General features: G+C 34.0%; 1 protein-coding gene across 5 annotated transcripts in view; it reads left to right on the top strand.

The window, feature by feature from the left end:
• Positions 1-12,141, top strand: part of Kifap3 (kinesin associated protein 3) — a 164,549-nt gene that overhangs the window by 53,498 nt on the left and 98,910 nt on the right. For all 5 annotated transcript variants that reach the window (XM_010615688.3, XM_010615687.3, XM_010615692.3 and 2 more), the window contains one exon: positions 9,968-10,146. In XM_010615688.3, the coding sequence (XP_010613990.1) occupies positions 9,968-10,146 (179 nt within the window). The remainder of the gene's footprint in view (positions 1-9,967; positions 10,147-12,141) is intronic.

Here is a 12,141-nt window from a genome sequence, read left to right as displayed (position 1 = left end):
GGAAATTTTTTCTGTTTTGAATTTTTCTAGAGCCTGATTGATCTGTTTTGTTACTTCCTGTGCTTTTTCATACCAGAGAAACTATTCAGTATGTACACAAGTGTGTCCTATTTATTATTTATTTATTTTTAAGAGTAGGAAAAAAAGTTTCTGCCTAAAAGAGACAGAAGAGGGACCAGAAAGTGGGCTGCCCACTCACCCCGCTTTTCAAAGATGTTTTATACAGCAGAGCCATGTGGTAAGGCGTGTACAAAGTGGGACAAAACCATAAGACCCAATAGAAAATTACAAAGTGGGCATGAGGTGGAGCAAAACCATGATCAACCAATAAGATTACAAGTACAGTCACCCAGGTAGTATTGATTAAATGGGGTTCAAATGGGAGAGCAAGTCACACAGCAAGCATATAAGGATTTCAGTAAGGGTGGGGGTGAGGGGGATATTTCCTGGAAAGGCTGGACCAAGATCTTGGTCCTCTACCCCCATGATAGATACCTATTTAGAATATCAATTACTTTTATTTATCTGCAGGAGAAGCATAAGGGTCTAGTAGTTTTTCTCCTTTTACAATTCTGGCCTTCAGTGAATGTGTCTTGATTATCCTCCATGTTGGCTCCTTGCTGTTGGCTCCTTGAAGGCAGCCCTAACTGCCTACAAGATATCTAATTAACTCACCTATCTGCAGTATTCCCCCCTCTGAAGAAGTACCCCTAACTGCTGCTGTGAGGGGGCAAAGTGCAAAGACAGCTCTTTCTATTTCCAGCTGAAGAGGGTAGTAGTTGTGATTAGCAGTTAAGAGTTACTCTACAAAGGGTCTGTCTAAAGGCCTTCAGTAGGCGCCTGGAATTGTCATCTCATTAGTTGCGTAGCTTTTACATCTGGAGGAGACAAAGCCAAAAAAACAGTTAAGAATGCATGGGCCAAATTATAAGGTCATCAGGACTGCTATGAATATAGCCCACAAAGAGGATAAGGAGAAGGTGAAAGGACTAGGGAACTTCAGAATCCAACATAAAAGTCATATTGTTTAGCAGTTATGAGCTGTGTACGAGGTGGATCTGGTGGATCCTGGTAAAAGAAGTCTAGCACATTTGTCATTGGTTCCATTTGTGTGACTGCTCAGAGTTTGGCAGCCTCTAGGCAAGAATAAACAAAACTTTTAAGAAAAATTAGAGTATTCATAATCTAAGCATGAGCACACTAGAATGAAAGGGCAGGTTGGGGAGAAAGTCATACTTTAAAAATTGAAATAGTGATTGAACCTGTTGGACTTAGATTTTTTCATTAATAGAGGTTGTCTGTAAGTCTGATACTTTGTTATAAGTCTCTCTAGTTTTAGCTGTAAGATAAGAGACCATTTGAAAAACAAATTTCGCTAAGAAATGTAAAATGATAGCTGAGCTCTTATAGATTTTACCATAGATTTTTTCTAATGATCCGTAACTATGGTCAGCTACTGGTAGAGCTGGAAACTAAAAGAAGGGGTCTGTGACTTTTTATATCTAGCTTTATTATTATGGCATTATTTTTATACCTCTTTTGGTTATTCTTTTCTGCTGGGTGTTTAAGACCAAGTTAAGATGAGATATGTGTCAATCAACATGAACCTCTCACTATCTATCAAAGTCCATTAATTCTCTTCAGGCATTATTTTGGAACCATGCATACAGCCTCTCAGCTCCTCTGTCAGTGTCAGCCATCAGGATGGGTCATGGCTTGCTTGACCATGTTGCTTTCACTGAAAGCATGGGAGACTTTACCCTCCTTTGGCACACAGTATATTTGTCCTCTGGTGTCCAGCAATCTCCCTGTTCAGGAGACTGAGTGACTTACCAAAGATGTAGGATCCTATAGGAAAGATTCTTTTGTTCATCCCTAAGCGTGGTGACACATACATCATATAAGTTTTAAAGAAAACTACTATTTGACTGGTTATCTCATGCTGGCTTGACATGTATTGCTTATCACAAATAGCTGGAGTGCAAGAGAAACACAGATACCTGAGTCAAAAAGATCATTAGGATCTAGGATACCATGAACAATATCCTAGAAGACTTGTACACCCAGAAGGCATGAATATATACACAGTGAAATAACAATGAGTATCAGTTACATGAAACCCTATGTCCTTTAATTTTGTTTTGTACCAAGAGCATTTTAAGTAAAACCTTATGGCTGGGGATTTGATAGCTATTCTTTCTGAAGTAGTTAGAATCTTAGTGTTGTTTTGCCTTGCTTATTGCCACTCTGAGAAGTGTCCATTCATTTCATTTGCCCATATTTTGCTTGGGCCTTTTATTTGGGGGTGTCTAATTTTTTATTTCTTTATATATTCTAGATGTTAATCCTCTATCAAATGTGTAGCTGGAAATTTTTTTTTCCATCTGTAGATTGTCTTTTCATTCTGTTGGTGGTTTCTTTGCTATGCAGAAGCTTTGTGGCTTGAGATAAGGCATTTGTTGATACTCATTGTTATTTATTGTGTAGTTACGGTTCTTTTCAGAAAGTCATTGCCTACACCTGTCTTTAAGAGCTTTACCTATTTTGTTTTTCAACCAGTTGTTTCTTTTTTAATATTTAGATCTTTCTTTGATCCATTTTGCTTTTAGTTCAGTGTATGGTGAGAAAGATGGGTCTAGATTTAAACTTCTGCATGTAAATAACCAGTTTTCCCATCACCGTTTTATTTATTTAAGCAAACTTATGGGCTATAATTTATTATATTTTGGAGAAATTTTCCTAGTGCTGCTAAGACAAATGTTGTAGTAGTAGAAATATCTATTAAGCTCATTTGTTCAAATATGTGGTTCAGCTCTGATATCTGTTAAATTTTTGTTTAGTTGATGTCTGAAAATGGGGTGCTGAGGACACCCACTGTGATTCTGTTGGTGGTTGATTTGATCTTTTATTTATACACACACACACACAGAAACACACACACACACACACACACACACATATACAGTTGTTATTTCTTCCTGTTGGTTTAATACTTCAACCCCCAAATTGTTTTAGCTATTGTCTTTTTTGTTTTGATATCAGTTTTAGAATTAATATATCAGATTCCACCAAATAATTGGTAGGGTTTTAAGGTTGCATCAATTTTAGAAGAACTGACATCTTAACAATATTGAGCCTTTTGACTCAAAAGTTTGAGTATACCTCTTTATTTACACAGATCTTCTAATTTCCTGTACCAATACAGTGTTGCATTCAGTCTATGGTTTTCTTATATCTTTTGTCCAGTTTATCTCTAAGAACTTCATATTTCCTATTGATCACAGTTAACAATCAATAAAATGCTGTTTATTCCATCCAGTAGAGTTTCATTGATGTTGTCTACATAGATGCTTTCCTGTTTTTTGATTCTACTTTGATCTTTATTATTTTCTTTCTTTAGCTTGCTTTGGCTTTAATTTGCTGTTACTTTGTTGTTTTATAAGGTAGAAAGGAGGTCATTCATCCAAGACTTTCTTCTATAATACAGATACCTAGTGCTACTGGAGTAAGTTTTCCTGTAACCACTGACTTGATAGCATCCCAGAGATTTTGATAGGTCATGTTTTCTTTTTCATTTAGTTTGAAATAGTTCACAATTTCTCTAACTGATAAGTCACTAAAAGTAGGTTATTTTGATTCCAAGTAATTGGAGATTTTTTAGAGATCTTTGTGTTATTGATATTCAGTTTAATTCTATGATCATCAGAGAAAATGTGTATTAGCCACTTTCTTGTTTGCTGGAAGGACATGTTAGAGGAAAGCTGCACAAACCATGGCAGCCAGGAAGCAGAGAGAGAGAGAAGGGAGTTGGGGGAGAGATGGAGAGACACAGACTGGAAACAGAAACACACCCTTCCAGCTCATGCCCAAGTGACCTGTCTTTTCAGACTGGGCTCCACCTTCTAAAAGAACCTTCAGCTATGAACTCATTAATGAAGTAATCTACTCGCGGGATCCAGTCACATTCCTACAGCTTGCCTTTGAATGTATGAGATTTTACGGGAATGTTTCAGATCTAAACCAGCACAAAATGCATTGTATGACTTCAATCCTAAATTTATCAAGATCTGTTTTGTGGTTTATAGTATGTTCTTTGTTAGTAAAGGCTGCATGTGTACTTGAATGTACATTCTGTTAGGTGGGGTTTTCTATAAAGATCAAAGAGAAATAGTTGATGGTGATTTTCTATTGTGTTGATTTTTTTTCTATACTTTTTCTATTAATTACTGAGATTAAAAGAGTAACACTAAACTCTTTTACTGTAATTGTGGCTATATTGGTTTCTTCTACATTTCTGTTTTTGTTCCATGTATTTTGAAGCTGTCTTGGGAACATGATGACATAGGATTATAATATATTGTAAATTACTTTATCTTTATAAAATAATCTTCATTATGCTTGGTAATGAAATCTTTGTTCTGAAATCTTTAAGGTTTATATTATATATCTTTAAACATACCTTGTCTACCTTTAAGTATACATCTTTAACTTATATAAATTAAATCTGCCTTGAAGTGATTTTATCACATTTAACATTTAGCATTAGACCCATTTTCCCTCTTTGCCTTTATGCTATTTAATAACATTTATTATATTTACAAACCCAGGAATGTGTTACTGCTTTTATATAAACAGCTTGTTTTATTTTAAAGGTACTTGAATTATAAAAAAGTAATCTTTTGTATTCATGTGTATATTTACCATTTACACTGATCTTATTCCTTTGTGTAAATACATACTTCTATCTGGTATCATTTTCTTTCTTTTTTTATTGATTTTATGTGTACATTTTAGGTATACAGTACAGTTACATTCTTTATTGGGATCTTGTACCCTTACATGGCAGGTCTTGGTTCTCATTTTTTCCCTTGTCCCTGCCCTCCCTTCACTCCCTTCTCCCCTCCCCATTTACAGACATTTTATTTCCATTTTCTCATATTTTTTTTCTTTTCCCTTATTCCCTTTCCCCTACCCTTCCCACTTTCCCTACACCTTTAGCCCTTTTCTTCCTATTTCACATTATTAATTATCTCATTAGGATCTTATATACTATTATAGTTTTTCACACCACAGAAACTATTCGGTATTTACCCATGTGTGACTTATTTATTTCACTTAGGAGTATATCCTCAGTATGTATCCATTTTCCTATGAATGAATATAATTTTTCATTCTTTATGGCTGAGTAGTATTCCATTTTATAGAAAAACCACATCTTTGTTAATCATTTTCTTTAAAAATTTTTTAAAAATTTTTTAAATTTTAAAAATTATTTTGTCTTTTATACATTTGAAATAGCTTTTATTCTTTTTTGAAATATTTTCACCAGGTTTTAATTCTAGATTAAAAACTTCTTTCTGAGCTCTAAAAATGTTACTTTTGCTATTGCCTTGCGCACACTATTTTTGTTGAACAGCCTGCTGTCATCTCTTTCTTTGTATACAGAGGACCCTTGACTTACAAACAAACTCAATTTGTTCACAAAGGCTGGTTCTAACTCACGTTGGATGTAAGTTGAGACTTTTTCCCATAAATAAGGGAAATATCCATAATGTGTTCCAAACTTCCCAAAGCTCCCCTTAAATAACCTTTTCATAATAAAGGGGTTATGTAATTTGCATAATTTACCAGAAGCACCAATAACTTTCCTACTATATTTGCCAAAAAGTTATAAAATGTGCCTAGTTTACAAGAAACAACAATTTCTTACTGTACTCACCATTCAAGTTGATATCTTTAGCTTGCAGGAAGGGAAGATTAAATGCAAGGTGGTAATTGTTTGGAAGGGGAACCTCTCCATAAGAACATCAGGACTCTTGCTCTCTGGTGTCCTTTCCCTTCTTGGGGAGTCTGTATCCTGCTAGGATCTGCTTCTGGCTCACTGGGTCTCAACCTTTTCAGAACTAAAAGCTGGTCTAAGGTTGTCTGCTTCTGTCTTTTCTTTAACACTGTTCTGTAGTATGACATGACATTGTCATTAAGCAAGTGAATCCAATAATTGACTTTTTCTTTGTTGGGGTGGGTCTTCTCTACAAATGTTTGTAGCTCTAACCTTTTTTTCAGGAGTTCCTTTATTTCAGAAGAACTTTGCTGCACTGATTGTTGATACTCGTCCTCTTCAGAAAGCTCCTCAGCTGCTATTCACTGTTGCTCAACCTGAAATTGCTGAAGTTCCTCTGTGAACAATTCCTCTGATCATTCTTCCAGCAGTTCCTAACATCACCACTGTATACCTACAAGCCTGTGAACTTTTAGAGACAGTTTCATCAAACACAAGGTCAATTGAGGACTCAGGCTCCTCTACACAACCTTCAAAGTCTCTCTGCTGTATAATTTTAGGCCACAGTTTCCGGCAGATCTCAGTGTCCTTAGAGAGACATTAGCCCAGAATTTCTCAGTTATCCCCACCTAGGACAGGATGTTCTAATGTTCCTTCCAGAACTCTTTAAGGGTTACATCTGTATCTGAGTTCATCTAGAAGCACTTCAGGAACAGTTCCTCTGTGTATAGCTTCTTAAAGTTAGCTGTAAACTGCTGGTCCAGTAGAGGATGTGTATTAGTCAAGAGGAACTTGACTGAGAGCTATAAGAATTCTTCAGCCAGTTCTTCCAAATCTTGTGGGTGAGCAGGAGTATTGTCCATGATGAGGAGAGCCTTGAGTAGTAAACCTTTGTGCTATAGATATTTCTTAACAGTAGGACAGAAAGCCTCCCTGAACCACTCAAGAAATAGTACTCTTGTTACCCAGGCTTTTGCATTCGATCTCCACATAACCCCCAACCTATTCTTCTTGACTTTGTTTTCTGAGCACTCAGGGTCTCAGAGTGATAAACCAAAAGAGGCTTTATCTTGAAGTCACCACTCGCATTGGCACATAGCAGTAAAGTTAGCCTATCCTTCACAGGCTTGTAGCCTGACATTTTCTTCTCTTCCTGGGTAATATATGTACTCATGGGCATTTTCATCCAGAAAAGGTCAGTTTCATCACAGTTGAAAACTGTGCAAAAGCCATTTCTCTGTCATTGTTTCCACATAGTGTATGTAATTTTCAGCAGCCCTTTTATCAGCACTGGCTGTTTCACCATGGCTAGTTATGATATGAACCCCAGTTCTTGCTTTAAAACTGTGAAATCACCCCTTACTGGCACAAAATGTTTCACCATTATCACTCATTGATGGTTATCCTTTATAAGATCTGCATGTATAGCCCTAGCTTTCTCATAAATTATAGACTCAGATAGGCTATAACCTGCATCTGCCTTTCATTTATCCACACTAGTAATAGCCTCTCTACCTCATCTAACACTGTTCATTCTGACTTAACTAATTTGAGTGATACCTTTATCAACACTAGCTTCCTTATACAAATGTTTTCTCTGTCGAGATGATGGGTTTCAACCTGCTAGACATATTACCAAGATTGGTCATATAAATGCTACTGTTGTGTTTCTCCACAGTTCCTTCGTTTTTATTATGATTGCTTTCATGATCTTCCCTTCCTTCCTTAGCTTCTTTTCTAGCTTTGGGGGGCTATTTTGATAACAGTAATCATAGTGATAATATAAAGTACTGACTGAAAACACATTGACAAATACGCACATCTGGGCTCAGACTGATGCTTATGTACACTTACATATGCTTTTCTGGCATCATGAGTCTTTTTTTACAAACACACAAGCCACCAGCATTCAGGTCGTAACTCAAGACATTGGCCATAAGTTAAAACTAAAATTCCAGTCATAACTCAAGCTGTTTGTATGTGGGGTTGGTCATAACACAAAGGTCCACTATATATATTTTTCTCTGGTTACTTTTTTTTCCCCCTCATTGAGTGTATTGGTACATTTTAGATATACAGTACAGTTACATTCATTATTGGGATCTTGTACCTTTACATGACATGTCTTGGTTCTCATTTTTTCCGCTTATCCCTGCCCTCCCTTCACCTCCTCCTCCCCTCCCCATTTACAAACATTTTATTTGCATTTTTTTCATTTTCTCCTATTTTTTTTTCTTTCCCTTATTACCTGGTTACTTTTAAGGTTGTCTTTTTATCTTTTGTTTTGAATTTTTCCCTTATGATACCTTTTTTTTTTATTTCTTCCTATTTCTCACTCTTGCAGTTCAGTGAGCCTATTAAAATTCTTGGTTTATAGTTTTCATTAAATTTGGAAAATTTTGTTTTACTTTTCATTTATAATTCATTTAACTATAATTGTACATATATATTGAGCCACTTGATGTTCCACAGCTCTCTGATACTCTTACACTTTTGTTATTATTTTTTCTCCTGTGATTATTTTTGGAAAGATTGATTATTTCTTCAATTTCAAAATCTTTTCTTCCATTTTTAAACTGCTAGCAATGGAACCTAGTATATAATCTCAGGCATTTTAGTTTCTGTTGTTAGGAAATACGAATATTTTTGTCTCCTGTTTCTTAACCTAATTTGTAGAAGATCTGGAATAGTTATACAAACTTGAATCTTCCCATCTTATTATTCTAACCTTTGTATCTGTTTCAGGACAGTTTCAGGAGCTGATATGTTTTCCTAGCTATAGGTTGTATTTTCCTGCTTCTTTATATTATTGATAATTGTCTTATTTATGTCCTCATTGTTGGGACAACATACCCAACACCCACATGTTAAAGTAGGAAAATTTATTTTGGCTCATAATTTGTAGAGGTTTTACTCAATAGTCTGTTGGTTCTAAGGTAGGACAGCATGACAGAAAGACATGGCAGAGGAGAAACAGCTCATTTCGTGGCAGCACGAAATGGAGAGATCCAGGGGCAGTGGAGGAACATAAACCCTTTCAGGCCATGCCCTAGTGACCCACCTCCTCCAACCAAGCTTCCCCTCCCAAATCACATTTAGCTCTGAACTTATCAGTGGACTAATCCACTCACAAGTATTGTGTCCCCATGATCCAACATGCCCTGCCTTTGAGCACATGAGGCTTTAAGGAGCCACCCAGATATAAACCATAACAACAATCTTTGATTGACTGTCATTGTGAAATTTATATTCTTGAGTGTTTATTTTTTCACTCATATAAATTTTGTGAGCTTTGTTTTGGAACACAGTTGAACAAATAATTTGTTAGTCTGGACATAAGAATTTAATCTAGATTTAACTTTTCTCCACTACTGATAGAAGACCTTCTGAGAACTCCACTCCATAAATAATGTTTTGCAGTGTATATGGTAGAAGGCCATGAAAGATAAATAAGACTGCACCAAAGAACCTACATAGTTCTACAGAGATTAATAAAAACCTTTTTTAAGGAACCTTTTAAATGTACTCTGAAGCTCACTGTTAGTCAAGGTGAAAGGAAAATATTGTTAGTTAATTTTAATTCTTAGAAGGAAAAAATAGCAATACAGAGATTCAAAACAAATTCTATATGGTAGTAATAGACATTGACCTTTATCTAGAATAACATTTGTATTACTGAATTTCAAATGGACTTTTCTTACAGTGACTAACAGAAAATCAGTTTGATTATGAAAAAGAAGACTTTTCATTCTCAAACATAGCTTGAGCTGTGCTGTGTATTTTGTATTATAGCTCTTTTAACACAGCAATCTTTAGTTGTTGAAATTTTATGATATTTATATATGCATATAAATAATTTTCCTTGCTTCTCTTACCATTTGCTGACTTCAGTCCTTTGATTGCCAATTGATTACTGTGAAGCATTAAGGTGCAAGAGTTGAATCATTGTCTTATTTTGGTTACTGTGTTGTCATCAAAAGAATATTATTATATATATGTATTATATATGTTTTGTATAAACATTCAATATTGTTTTCTAATGAACTAATTACTAACCAATTAAGTTTTCAAAATAAAATACATTATCTTTTTAGAACTACTTCAGTTAACCTGATAAATGAGAAGTAATTTTTTAATTGTTCACTCAATATGCCAGTCATTTAACTCTTATCTTTTTTACTTTTCCAGTTGCTCTTTATTTGCTTCTGAATCTAGCTGAGGATACTCGTACAGAACTGAAGATGAGGAATAAGAATATAGTTCACATGTTGGTGAAAGCTCTTGATCGGGACAATTTTGAGCTGCTTATTCTAGTTGTAACATTCTTAAAGAAACTCAGCATTTTTATGGAGAATAAAAATGATATGGTAATTTACAAAGCTCCTTCTTGAAATAGTTCATGTTAGCCATTTTTTGACTAGGATATCCTGATTAAAAAATAAATATTTTATACTACCTCTACTATAGTAATTCTGAAGATTTTCTAATAGCAGTTATTCACTTAAATGGCTTAATTGGGAAATATATTCCATATTAGTTAATATTCATGATAATTGAAACTTTCCAGGTAAAAATATTTTCTAACATATCATTTATAATATTTTGCCATTTTAAATATAGAAAGTAGTTTAATCTGAAAATTGTACTACAGGGCCATATGACCCTATTATTTTTTTCCTAGTTTTCCTTCTTTATTTCTGATATTAATGTATGAGATTATAGTTTAGCCCAGTCTTGTCATCTGTCATTCCAGTTGACATCTACAACCTTTTGATTCTGTTCCTTAAATATCTCTGGAAAATACCCCATCTTTCCATTCTTAGTGCTGTTTCATTACTGCATGTGGTTTGTATTCATATTCCATTTGTTGTTTGGATTGTTACATTAACCTCCTATTTTCTATTATGTAGCTATAATTGTCTTTGAGAGATACAAATTGGGCATACAGTGTTTCCCCTCTGTAGAATATGCATAATACACAAATATATGAAGATAGAAGGTGAGGGTTTTTAGAGGAAAGGTTATTGATTTTGGTCATACAGGGCAGTGACCTGTGGGGGTCTCATGCATGCTGGCAAGTATTCTACTACTGAGTTACATCCCCAGCCCTAAAGATAAAAGAAATATTCTTATCTGCTTTTTTTTCCAGATCATTACAGCATCTCTGTTAGTAGCATACTAAATAGATCATATAAGTAATTACACTATGATTTTAGATGGCTCAGTTTTTTGTAATTTTAGCTATTATAAGCAGCACTTTAGTATACATATTTGTGCATGCATATTTGAGTATATATCTGATTATTTTCTCAGAGTAGTTCCTAGAAATGATATATGAGATTTAAACTCCATCGAGGAGCATTTTTAGAACTATATGTACTAACTATATCTTACTGTATATTATTAGTATAAGTGGCTTCTCCTTCAGGTGGATAACAAATCTAATATATAGTACTTATACCTATTGTTTTTTTTTAAATCAAATGAACTAGGAAGTAGCTTATGTTATATTAAATGTCATAACATGCTTATTGAAAACCTGACAGTGATTTATCAAATTTTTAAGTGCTGAATTCTGATTCTTAAATATAGAAAATTTTATTTTACCACAACATATTTAATACTGTTATTTTCATCAATAGTATTTAGTTATATTCAGCATGTCTTACATTGTTTTGAGATTGAATATATGGAAAGATTAATCAAAAATACATTTTTGCTTTCTTTGACCTTACCTCTAACAAAAATGATGTTGAGATAGATGATAGATAGATAGATGATAAGCAGTTAGAGTGTGGCTAAGTAATTACTTCCCTTAGTATAAGTTGACTGTGTCTTTCTATTTATGTAATTAGATTAATTTCACTTTTAGTAGTTTACCAGAATTCAAATTTATTTGCAATCAACATATATTTACTATGTATAGTTTTGTATTTAAGTAATGTACTTATATCCTCCTATCAAAAAGATCTCAAGATTATTATTAAAATGATTTTCTAATGAGATCATAAGTTTGGACAGTATAAATCACCTTATAAAACATTTTTTATTGAGGAAAAACAGGTTCAGAAAAATTATCCAAATTAATAACACATATTTGTCTACCCAGATTTTTATCATAGGTAGTATAGATTTTATTTTTATCACAGAAGAAATGTTTTTTGGATCAGAGATTTAGCTCAGTGGCACTGCTCCTGCAAGGTCCTGAATTCGATCCCCACAACCTAAAAAAAACTGTCTTTATTTTTATGTTGATTCTTTTAACACAATTTTGGCAAGATTAACAATAATTTTTAAATATTAGCTTCTATAAACAACAATATAATTAACAACTAAAACCAAAAAAAAAAAAAAAAAAAAAA

This window comes from Fukomys damarensis, unplaced genomic scaffold (genome assembly GCF_012274545.1).
Source record: "Fukomys damarensis isolate Sample0158 unplaced genomic scaffold, DMR_v1.0_HiC HiC_scaffold_19, whole genome shotgun sequence".
NCBI lineage: Eukaryota > Metazoa > Chordata > Mammalia > Rodentia > Bathyergidae > Fukomys > Fukomys damarensis.
The sequence above is the reverse complement of the archived record's forward strand: the minus strand, read 5'-3'. Positions and strand labels throughout refer to the sequence as shown.